Source organism: Phalacrocorax carbo, chromosome Z, assembly GCF_963921805.1.
Source record: "Phalacrocorax carbo chromosome Z, bPhaCar2.1, whole genome shotgun sequence".
NCBI lineage: Eukaryota > Metazoa > Chordata > Aves > Suliformes > Phalacrocoracidae > Phalacrocorax > Phalacrocorax carbo.
The window spans coordinates 14,318,291-14,330,328 of NC_087548.1; the positions used below are offsets into that span (position 1 = coordinate 14,318,291).

The 12,038-nt window shown below is 43.8% G+C and overlaps 1 protein-coding gene across 1 annotated transcript in view; it reads right to left on the reverse strand.

Annotated features, from left to right (window-relative positions):
- Positions 1-438: 438 nt before the first annotated feature.
- The window catches only part of ADAMTS12 (ADAM metallopeptidase with thrombospondin type 1 motif 12), a 198,952-nt gene continuing 187,352 nt past the window's right edge, over positions 439-12,038 (reverse strand). Inside the window, exon 24 of the mRNA XM_064438863.1 lies at positions 439-3,062. Within this exon, the coding sequence (XP_064294933.1) occupies positions 2,914-3,062 (149 nt within the window). The 3' untranslated portion in view covers positions 439-2,913. The remainder of the gene's footprint in view (positions 3,063-12,038) is intronic.

The window sequence follows — 12,038 nt, forward strand, 5'->3', positions numbered from 1 at the left end:
TGTCCCTTCATTGCAGAGTCATTCGTCTTATAAACTGTCCTGGTGATGTGGCAGTAAATCATATAATATGATTAATATAATAGTATTAATGCAGTGCCAAGAGACCTCAAACAGGATCAAAATCTCATTGTTCAAAGCTGTACACAGGCAGCCTGTGCTCTGAGGAGCTGGCGATTTAATTACAGGGGGCACCAGGAGTGCAGAGCTCTGTGGTGACTTACCCGGTGTCACTCTGCTAACCCCTGGAAGAACTGGACCTTCAGGCTTGCAAACCAGGGCTCTGCTGCCCACACCACCATGCCTCTTCTGTTTGCTTTGCCAAGTAGCATTTTTAATCAGATTGCATTTGTTAGAAGAAAAAGCAACTATGCATGTGTGTATATGTACATGTGCAGAGTCTGTCTGCACCACTGCAAACAGGTACAGCACACATGGATCGCTGTTTCTTGCACCATTTATTTTTAGCAGCTGCCAGTACTCACTGACCCAGTCTTTTGCATCAGAGCAGTAAGTGAACCACACCAGCAGCCACAGAAAAGGAAAAGAGATGTGGTCAAAACTTTTTATCTTGAAAAGAATGGAGCTCCTCTGCTGTTTAAATTGCTGCTGTGAAAAGCCCTGCTCTGAGTTCCTGCAGTGATGCTCTGTGCTGTAGCGTTAAGTTTGTGGATTGAGACAGTGACTCCCTGTTCTCAGTGGGACCACCTTCACCTCCAACTTTTAATAACTTTTTCTCCCAGCCTTGAAGTGCTGATCTGGCCCAGAAGCTGCCCAGCATTTGTAGATATTCACAAATTTTGAGGCCCAATTCAGCAAAGTACTGGGGCCCTGCAGAGGCGTAGTGTTACCTCTGCTAATGCCGACAGCAGAATCAAGCCTTTGCCTCTTCTGGACGCTTGCTGACCAGGCGTTTGCCACCCAACCCCATCTGTGTCATCCACTGTGTACACTTCTGCACGACCCGATTCCTCTGGACTGTATTGGCTCTGTCTCAGGGTCTGCAGGAAAGGGCAATCTTACAGGGCCATGCTGCCTAGATGGCAATATGAGCCCTGGCAGTCCAGAGAGGTGCTTCTTCAAAAGCTGCAAAAGGATAAATCAGTCAATAAAGTCATTCTCTGGTCTACCTTGTCCTATGGTATTTCAAGCCCATTATTGATTCAGTGCTCAAAATAACACCAGTGCCTTTAAACAATCTTCAGTTCTTCAGAATACAACAGTCTTCATAAACTATCACAGATAATGAAGTCTGGAAAAAAAAAAAACCAGACAAAAAAATCTAACCTGCTGTTTACTTCTGACCAGCAGTTCATCAGCAGGGCTTTCAGAGCTGCTACACCCACCAGGCAGACTGTTTTCATCACACATCATGATCAAGCATAATTCTAGATGGAGGTGAATGTGTGAGAGTTTTTGCAGGCCAGTTTGGGATTATTACTGTAGATAACTCCGTGCAGTGTTTAGGCACCAACTTTGGTGGCTGCAAGCTCTCTCTGAGCCACTCACAAAGGCTTGATCTCTCTCTCCAGTAATTTATCAGTGACTCGTTTTCTCCTTCCTGTTCTGTTCCGTAAAAACAGCTTCAGAAGTTGGGTGAGCAATGAAGATGTTTCTGCAGAGCTCTGGAGTGTGCAGAAAGATCTGTGTTATCCACTTGAAAAGGCAAAAGCATCAAAAGCCTGATAGCTAGCAATTTACTTGTTTCCTCCCTTCCTTCCTCCCTCAAATAGTTTTCAGCCTTCATGGTGGAATTGGAGAGGTTGTTCTCTCCGCAGCTCTTTATTACTGTTGGACTTCTGTAGCATCACACAAAAATGCATTTATACTTGACAAGGACCATTGCTGTGCAAGAAATGGGAGAAGCTGGTAGAGGCAAGGTGCTGGGTGGGAAGGGCAGCATCCCAGCCCTCGGCAAGGACTACCTGCTGTAATAGCAGCACATGAGAATTTCACAAAAACAAATCTCATTAAAGAACTGCTGCACAGTAATTTTAATCCTCAGATACAACTAAGTGCCAGACAGGCTGGTTTTCTTTTCTCCATCTCAGCTGAAAACAACATTTGGCTCTGTTACCCTTCTACAAATGCAAGGTGAGAAGACTGAGGACTGAATTTCCTCAAGAAAGAAAAGACATTATTTGGTTCAGTTACCCACACTCTGCAAAGGGCTGAGCTTGCTGAATATGTTTCTAGTCCATACTTGCTTTTGACAGCGTTTTTGCTTCAGGTTGCAACCACAGGCACTGTCACCGGAGAAATTTTTGTGAGCACATCTTTAACTCCCTGAGCAGAGTTGGCTAGGCTACCATCAGTCAAGCAAATCAGTGTTTTGAATTCACCTACCTGAAAAACTACCTGCTTTCTATCTCAACTTTATTAGTGCTTTTGCTACTGTCTTCTGTAACACCCTTATTGACAAATTGATGAAGTATGGACAAGATCAGTGGGTGTGAGGTAGAGCGAAAAGTGGCTGAACTGCCAGGCTTAAAGGGTTGTGATTAGCAGCACGAAGCCCAGCTGGAGGTCAGTGACCAGCAGTGTGCTCTAGAGATCAATACTGAGGCCAGTCCTGTTCAACATCGTCATTAATGCGCCGGTTGATGGGACAGAGTGCACCCTCAGCAGGCTTGGAAATTATACAAAAGTGGGAGAAGTGGCTGATACACTGGAGGCCACCATTCAGAAAGTCCTTGACGTGCTGGAGAAACGACCTGACAGGAACGCCAGGCAGTTCAACAGAGGGAAACGCAAAGTCCTGCACCTGGGGGCAGCAGTACAGGCTGGGGTCCGATCAACTGGAAAGCAGCTTTGCAGAGAGGGACCTGGGGGTGGACAAGGCGAACATGAGGCAGCAATGTGCCCTCACAACAGAGGCAGCCAACAGCATCCTGGGCTTCATTAGGTAGAGCATTGCTAGCAGATCAAGGGGGTGGTCCTTTCCCTCTGCGCAGCATGGTGAGACACATCTGGAGTGCTGCATCCAGTGCTGGGCTCCCCAGTAGAAGAGACACGGACATACTGAAGGGAGTTCCGTGAAGGGCCACAAAGACGACGAAGGAAGGCTGTTAGGGAGAAAGCACACACATTGCTTCAGATGTGATGGAAATAAAATCAGCAGCAGGAGGCTGGAAGTGCTGGGCTGGAAACTGAAAAGGATATTACAAAAGGATGCACACACAGGCGTTTGTCAGGAAAAAAGCCCTTGCACTGCTACCCGAACAGTGTTCAAATGGGGAACGTACAGTCATGTAAGTCTCATCCAAGGGGTACTTAGCTGAACATCTGAAGCTTCATTTAAAAACAGCCAAAGCTTTGCAAAGCTCTTCTGTGAATATGGATTAAATTTCAAGAAAAAAATATGTTGTAAAGTGATTGGGGGTTTGGTTCTCATTTGAAAATGGGAAAGGGCAAGCTTCTGCTGATGAAAATCTTGTGAATTGCTGTTCAGTTTTATTCAGCTGCCTCTCCAAAGTTGCATGACTTGGTATTTGAGGTAGAAATCAGGTTCAACGCATCATTTTAGGACTTTCTTCTGATCTGATTGAGAGAAATTTCATATGAAACATGATTTTAAGTTGTATGTTAATAAATAACATCCAATGCCATATAACATATAGCAAATAAAGCCTATTTAACAGTGAACAACAATAATGAATGATAGCAGAGCTCATCAGTTACCATGCAGTATGCCTCCAATCTTTATGGAGGGGAAATGTAGGCACAGAAAGGAAATTAGACAGGACATAGGAGTTAACATCAACATTTCAGAAACATGTCAAGTGTTATTTCTCAGTAGTTGCTAGGACTGCACACAGGGTCAAACAAATAGAACCAGGTCAAAGTTTTGATTGCTTGTCAGCTTTCCACTAAGTACTACAACTTTGCCAAGATTTTACTTTGAGAGGAGGATGTTAGCTATGGCAATATTTTTTTTTCCCATGGAAAAAAAAAATCACTTTGTCTAATAAGATGTCATTTATTCTGAAATGTCATTTAAAAAAATTAATTGAGCTTCCCACAGTTGAACAAAATATCTTCAGTTAAGTCTCTTTTCATCCATTAAAATACTCCTGACCAGCTCCTGTCCTGAACTGTCTAGAGATTCAGAGTCCAGCTGTTAGTTTTTAAGCTAGATACCACTGACATTTGAAATAAGATCTGATATTATTTCAGACAGGTGGCATTTTCAGTCGTAAAATGGCTAAACAGAGAGTGAGCTCAGATCATCAAAGATAAGCATTCCCAGAATTGGCAATTCAGAGGCAAATTATTCCTTGTTCACAACCTTATCCAGTGGTGGCACAAGAGGAAAGTGGCAAGTCCTTCACTGAGAAAACTAATTCCTTCTCTCACAAAAATTACATGTTTTTACTTAATTTTATCGGTCATCAATAACTACCACTGCTTTGGAGTTGTCCATGGAAGTTTTGCCTGACCACAAGCCTACAGCTGTGCTTCTGTGATCTATCCAGAGGGATCACAGCTCAGCTCTACACAGGCGAGCAGTCCAAAGAGCACCTGGATTTGTAACAAGGTCACTATCACCTGCCTCCTCTCACAAATTTCCAGCACTCTAAGTTGCCTCCTTCTTTCCCCTCCAAATTAGCAGTAGCTGGATCTGCTTCTAAAACAATAACACTTTCCCTTCCAAGCTGTTACTAAGCTAGACTAGTCTCCCTAGATCAAAAGCAGCTCTGTTCCTGGCCTTGGCTATAGACATCTTTAGGATTATTTTCTCAGTTAAGGCAGTGATGAAGACAGCCAGCTCCCTTGCCAGCCTTCCTTCCTCTATTTGGTTTTACTCTGTAGAAGCCATGGCCAACTAATGGCCCCTGGGGAAGAGCAGGAAGGTGCTGGATTAATACCTGTGTGCACTGAGGTCGCAGCCTGGGAATGGGCTGCACCTTTTCCAACAGAAGCCTGTGGCACAGAATCTCCTGTTGCAGGCTCCCCTAAATTATCAGCCAACATTGGCTCAGGAAGACTTTCAAAACCAGGATTTCCCACATCATAACCCCATCAGATGTGCTAAAAGGTTGCTTAGCCTGGACTTTACAAGGAGACAGTGGTCCTGCCTGGATCTAGAAAAGCTGCAAGCACACATAACTCCCTGGTTGTCCCTTTTACTGCTGCCACACATCAGAAGCAATAGTTTTTTTGATGCTGTGTCTCAGCATATGGTCTACAGAACCAAGGTGTGTAACCTCTACGTCAGAACCATCCTCACTCTACAAAGTTCAGGAGCTTTCATAGCCCTTTCATAGCCTGGCCCCATCCAGCTGTAAGCACTGGGCCTGCAAGTCCCTGGCAGACAGCTTCAACAGATGCCCTAGGAACATCTGTAAGTTGAAGCTTTACAGTCAGCATATCAGCCATTAGTGTGAAGAGAAGCCAGCTGAAGTTCTTCCTCTGCCGTAACAAATTCCCAGAGTCTCGCTGGTCCCATGGGCTGGTCTGCAGCTGGTTGGAACAGCAGCTGCTTACGTTTTCAAAATTCCTATGATCGAATGTATAATTAGAAGTGTCAAAAGGCAACAAAGAAGCATGTCATGCAATAGATCTCCTCTGCAAGTCTCTTACTTTGCTTTCCTCCCAATTTGGATGTTTAAGATGGCAACTGTCCAGCTGACCCAAAGATGTCTCAATGGTTATACTAACAGAAAGCTGAGATCAAAGACGTTTCAAAGTTGTTGTTGAGCATGTTTTCAGTGTGCCTTGAGGTTGAAACTTCAGAAAGACAAAGGCTAGGTTTGTGGCTTTTACTGGGGCAGTTTGACAAGGATCAACCTAGTAAAAACCATAACCCTAACACAGCTTCCCTCCAACAGATGAGCTTGGTTGGACTGGACAAAAGGTATCTGTGAAAAATTTCAGTTTGCCTCATGCAATATTTTGATTGTATAAACTACCACTATGTTAAACGCAAGCACATTCAGAATTCATAATAAAAATAATATACAAGTGAAACATCAACCAAACACTTTCATTCCTGTAAAGACATATTCCTGCCATTAAGTATCTTTATTGATCTGGAAGAAAACAGAAAATCCATGCTAGGAATATTTTCAGATGACACAAAAATTGGTGAGACAATAAATAAAGGAGATTGGTTAGATATGGTGAACTGGGTCATTTGCTAAAGTCAGCGGAATTTAAAGATCTGCTTTCATAAAGGAAAAAAACTAAATTCATAGATGAGAGGTCATATATAAGAGGGTGCCTGTATGCTGAAGTTCATGACATTGGAAAATAGCAGCATAGTAATGGCAAACTACCACTGAGTTTATGTTTATAACTCAATGCTAGAGCTGTAATAAGTAAAATTTGACCCTGAAAAAATAACAGAATACCAATGCTGTGTGCAGTGACAAGACCAGATCTGCAGTACTGTAGCAAGTTTATGTGTCTGCACTTCAAAGTTAAAATTTTAAGGGTTCAAAAATGGAACAGAAAAAATTGAAGTCCATTAAATACACCTTGGAGTAACTGAAGAAACTCATTGTATTTATTACATTCAAGGGAAGACAGAGAGGTGATTTGACCAAAGTTTGCAAGCACGTCTCTGTGGAATAGATTTCTAATGGAGGCTGCACCTAATCCTGGCACTGAAAGAAAGAGCCCAGTCTTGAGGTTGGAAGCAGAAGGTACAAAAATTGCAGCTAGCAAAAGGCAGAAAGCTTGAAAATGTGCGGTAATATAACATAAGGTTAATCAGTAGTTTCAGTCATCCTAGCAGACCAGCTCAGGAGCAAAGAAGATGTCTTGATTTCACTGGGACACAACCTCTGCCTAGATCAAACATACTTTTCCTTTGATTAGAACAAGTACTGCTAAGGATGCAACAGTCCTCTTAGTATCAACCTTAATTCACTAATCTAGGGCTAAATATTTACAGTCTTTCACCAAATGTAAAGGAAACCAATAAATAAAGGTGATGAAAGAGGAGAAAGAAACTCATTGTCCATGTAGCTCTAATCTACAGTGGATTTTGCATTCTGTATATGGCATATTTTCATCTCAGCAGGCAACTCCCATCCAAGAGGGAGAGGTGGCATGTGCTGTCACAGAGGATACACAATGTTCTTTCCTCAGAGACTTATTTTATTATTCCCCCTATAAAAGGTCTTCAGCCTTAAGCACATGACAGCCCTGTGTGTGCAGAAACAATGGGAATCAGTCAGACATACCCTATAAATCTGTTCGGGGACTTTTGGTAATTGCTTACTGGGCGAATTCAACACCAACTTGCCTTGGCCGTCGGCTAGTAAAACACACCCATTGAAACCAACAACTTTCAGCTTTGTGCTTAACATATTTCCTGTATAAAACCAGCACAATGTGACTGGCCAGCAGAAAATAATTAGCTTTTCTGAGTAACTGTTTCTTCCTCAGCTGACTGATTATTTATTTAATAATAATAATAAAAAGAGATCATCTAGGGTCAAGATGAAACTGAGATTTTTCCCTGTGTGTTGGAGAAGGGACTGCTCCTTGCTCTCAGCTGACAGCCCTAAATATCACATTATACTGTCTTTGCTGTCATAATTGTCACTATGTAGTGGAAAACTCTGTCAAGAGGAAAGACTGGAGAGGGATCACTCCATCATCCTGCACAAACCTGCACTTACAGCACTCACACCAAGTTGCAGCCAAGTACCTGATCCAAATGTGAACTCCAGGTGGCAGCTGATGGACAAACCATCCAACACAGTTTCTGATACAGTTTCTGTCCTGTGAACAGCACCCACCTACATTCCCCAACAGAAACATTTCATTTCAGACATATCAAAATTATCAGTTTTGACATTATTCATGATTGCTCATAGAACCTGACTTAATGTGCACAAGATTTCAAACACTCCAACACTCCACTTTTCAGCAATTAAATTTTCTAGCATAGTTTGTCCCTATTGCTGCTTAACAAAAACTTCACATTTACACAGACAAACTCATTCTGCAACCTAGAGCAAGGGTGACTCGATGTAGCAGATGGAAAATTTCAACTCCAGTCTCAATCACCTTTCTGTAGTTTCAGACCCAATCAGGGTCATGGCCATGGCAGTCACAGCAGCAGGATAAAAGCTCCCTGGACAAAGCTTCCTTTGTATTAGTGGACACTTTTTGCCTCCTCACATGCTTGCAACAACAGCTGTCAGTGAACCCAGAGACGGGTTGCTCAAAGGATTTGTTGAGCTCGGCAGAGAATGTTTTTGTGTCCCCCATCTCACCACTCTTTTGGGTACCATGAGTCCAACAAGGGGTGAAAGACATTTCTCATTTGGACGGTGAATGCAGGTCAAGCGGAATGAAGCTAAGCCTCAGTCGGTGCTGAAGGAATGTCTCTGCAAAGGAGCAGCAGATCAAAAGCCCCAGCATCCTTGCACAGGTTTTATGCCAGCGCTGCCTGCTCCCAGCAGGGTCCCCAAATAAACGAGGGTACCCTTGTCAATCAGACCATCTGTCCCTTGTGGGAGGGGAGTGGGAGCCAGCAGGAATCTTCAGTCAAAATCAAGTTAGTTGAATGTGTGACTACAATAATTAACAAGACCCATTTCTGCTCCCATTAACTCCATCAGGGTCTGGCTGCTGCAACATTCCCACTGCCTCGTTGCCTAAACACACACTTGGGAGACAGGCATAAATGGAAATGAAGTGACCCAGGAGCAACAGGGAACTGTCAGCTTCCAGGTCCCTCACAGGGAACACTTATTAACAAGGGGGATGGCTGCTGTAAGCAAACTCTGGCTTCATGCTGGAGCCTGAGGACGCTCATGCCCTCCCCTCAGCTCAGATGCAATAATTTCAATTTTACATGGCTGTGAAGCCAAGACCAGCTGGGCTTAGCCACTCATCAGATGGTCAGGAGGAATAAAGTCAGTCAATTTTCATCTAGGTCTATGGCTGCTGGGTACAGGGTCTGGCACAGCCTGCTTTTAGCTAGGGGCAGAATCTCTCTGGTCTTTCTGTGTATTAGTTATTCCAGTGACTTGCTTTGACTACCAGGGCCAGGGCTGTGTACCATGAAAGCCAGGACTAGGGACAGAGACATGTAGAAGAGAATTTGCAGTTTTCCTCTGGAGAAAAGTGCCATTCAATTAGCTTTCAGATAGTAGGCGTTGCAGCAAAGAACAGTATTTTACAAGCCAGCATTGTTTGTTATGAGTCTGATTCAGGCTCCCATACATTATTACATGACAATATATTTTTATTTCCAGAGCCAAACAACCAAATAATATACTTCCAAGCAAACACAGTGGATAAGAGGTAATTTAATCTCAAGCTTCATTACTTCAGCTATTGTATGAAATAGATAACAGATGCAGGAGAACAGACAGAAAACCAAGTCTCTCCATACCTGCCATCTGTATAAATAAGTACGTGGGGAGCTTGAAAATTCACTGCACTCCCAGTCACAGTCACCTCACGGGTTTGTAATAAAGCATTCCCTCTCTGCTAGTTCATTAATAGCTTCCCTCGCACTGCAGCTTTTCTTATGGCACTTTCCCATTAATGCCATGTTTGCCATCACTCCAGCATGCCAGCATTCCCAGTGGGAATTTCCCTTAACAGTAGCACTACAGTAGACAGCAGTGCCCTTTGCCCAGGCAGCCGGGCGGGCAGGACCACAGATGTGGCATTATGAGGGCAGCACTGAGCGCCTGTTCACATCCCAGGGATTACTGCTGCAGTAAAGCCACATGCTGCCTTGAAGTGCTCCCACCTACAGTGACCTCCACCTGCCTGGGACTCCCCTCCTCATTTGCAAGGAACTGGCCTGACCTCACATGAGGTCTCTTTTTGCTAGCAGATAGTATTTACTCAAATCCAAGACAATCCTCAAGGGTTTAAAATCCAAGGTTCACCCCTTCTTTCATTTATTGATACTTCATTCTGAACAAGAGGGAATTCAGGGTTTCTGTTCTGCCTTAATGGCATAGTAAGAGCTGACTGTTACAACGTGTCCTTGGCTCAGTGCCTTGGGCACTGTATTGGCCTATTAATTAAGAAGCTGGGATCAACACCTTCCCTTTCAAATCTGGAGGGAAGTCAAACTGCAGCCTCTCATAGACCAGCTTTGGGGCAGGCCTCTTTGGCTGATTGGCCTTCATGAGCCCTGAAAGTACTGTTCTCCAGAGTCAATATAAAGAGAAGGGATGTATCATGTCTCAGCCCCCAGCCAAAGCCACTGAATCACTGGGTCCATCAGAGAACAGACAGCTGCTGAGGACCATCTTCTCACCTGCTTGCAACATGCCACAGATAGAGGTAACTCCAGAGGTCTAGCAAAAGACTGCCTCCTCAAAACACCCAATCCCTCCAAGTAACTATTTTCCTCTCTTCTAAATATTTAACTTTGATTTAGTAAAAGGTACACCAAATGACTCATAATGGTAACAGTGAAGTAGCAGAATCCCTTAAGAATCTTGATAAACTTTCTTTTTGATTTGATTGTATTTTTAAAGTAGGAACCCAACAACAGCCCAGATATTTAACATCTTCCTTGTTTTCACATGTTCACCACAGATTCCTACCAAAATCAAGGCACCTCAGTTTACAGAAGATGGTTGGCTACTTTGAAGGTACTGTAGTTGTTGCTTATTCTTCTGGCTCTTGCTGCTGCCACCACCATTTCTGTAGACAAGACTTGTACTCCTTGCCTAACACATCCCAGGTTTTATTCCTCTGGGTGTGCTGGAGATATCTGCATTTGTTCATTAAGAGAAAGGAGAAGGTTGGGATCAGCCGCAGAAATAAGCAATATCCTTGTGTGAGCTCCCCATATTCTACCACCTCTAGGTATAAGAGCTGGGAGGCTGCAGTGCTGGGCAGCAGCAATAAACCATGTTTCTTTTTAATCACAATTTTGCAGCAGAATGAGTCCCTGTAAACACACAGTTGGATCAGTCAGTCCAATGGAGAGAGGTGTCCGGCACCAAGCTCTCCAAGGGAACACGATAACCCACTGAAAACAAAGACATCTAGGACACTCACTTCAACAGGGCTGAAATTTGTCACTCTTAAGTCTCCAGTGTACTGTGTTTCTGTATCCACAAAATTAATCTACCAGTGCTGCTGCATTAAGTGGCTCCACCTGGAACGCTACTCCTCAAATCCCTACTTCCCTCTTGCTTCATCCCATCATCATGCAAGTGTGCTCCTGCTGGCAGAGAAGCCAGCACACCTAGAAATCTGCTGTAAAGGTCTACTCCTCATTGTGCCTTGAAGCCACAGGGTAGCTATTTTCACACTTAGCTGTTAATGAGCGTCACATCTATACAAATCTCACTGCCTAGCCCGCTAGTATTGCAGAGCATGAGATCAGAGGTTATGTGAAACCCAGCTAAAGAAACAAGTTACTCTGGGTGAGGACGCTCATCTGGCCTTCAGCTTACCCAGAGCTGGTTCACAGCAGAGCTGCTGTTACTAGGTGTCACAAACCACACTCACCTTTGCAGCCAGCAGCCTTAGAAAGGCTTAGAGAAGGAAGACGTCCAACATCTCCATCAATGAGTTGCAATACAGTACCTGACAGCTTAAGGCACGTGCGATGTAGAGTCTGCTGCTACTATGCGTGACATTTAGGGTGTTCCTGAGCAGTGTCCTGGATCTCAAAGTGCCCTTAACCAGCTTGTAGAATGGACAGATGGAGGTTGCATGTATAACAATTAGCAGACAATCAGTCAGTGATTACCTATGAAATGTAGTAGCTAACTTGTAGCTATCCCAGGTGCCTACATCTACATTGGATACTTCTGCTTAAGCGTGGGTAATATCAAGCACTTCTCATGTATTTCCATAAAATCAGAACAACCAGTGACTGACAAACACTTTTTCTACAGAAATCATGGGGGAAAATGGACAACTAATTGCCCAAATCCACCCACACCCTAGGGACCCTATTTCTATTAAAATCATGGAGGAAATCACAGAGCCACAAGCGCAATGTTTTCCCTGCATACTGATTTAATTTTGAGCTGATGCTAGGCAGCCAAAAGACAGGCTTTTTGGTGGGTGCTGCATGCTTTGCCAGGCCAAAG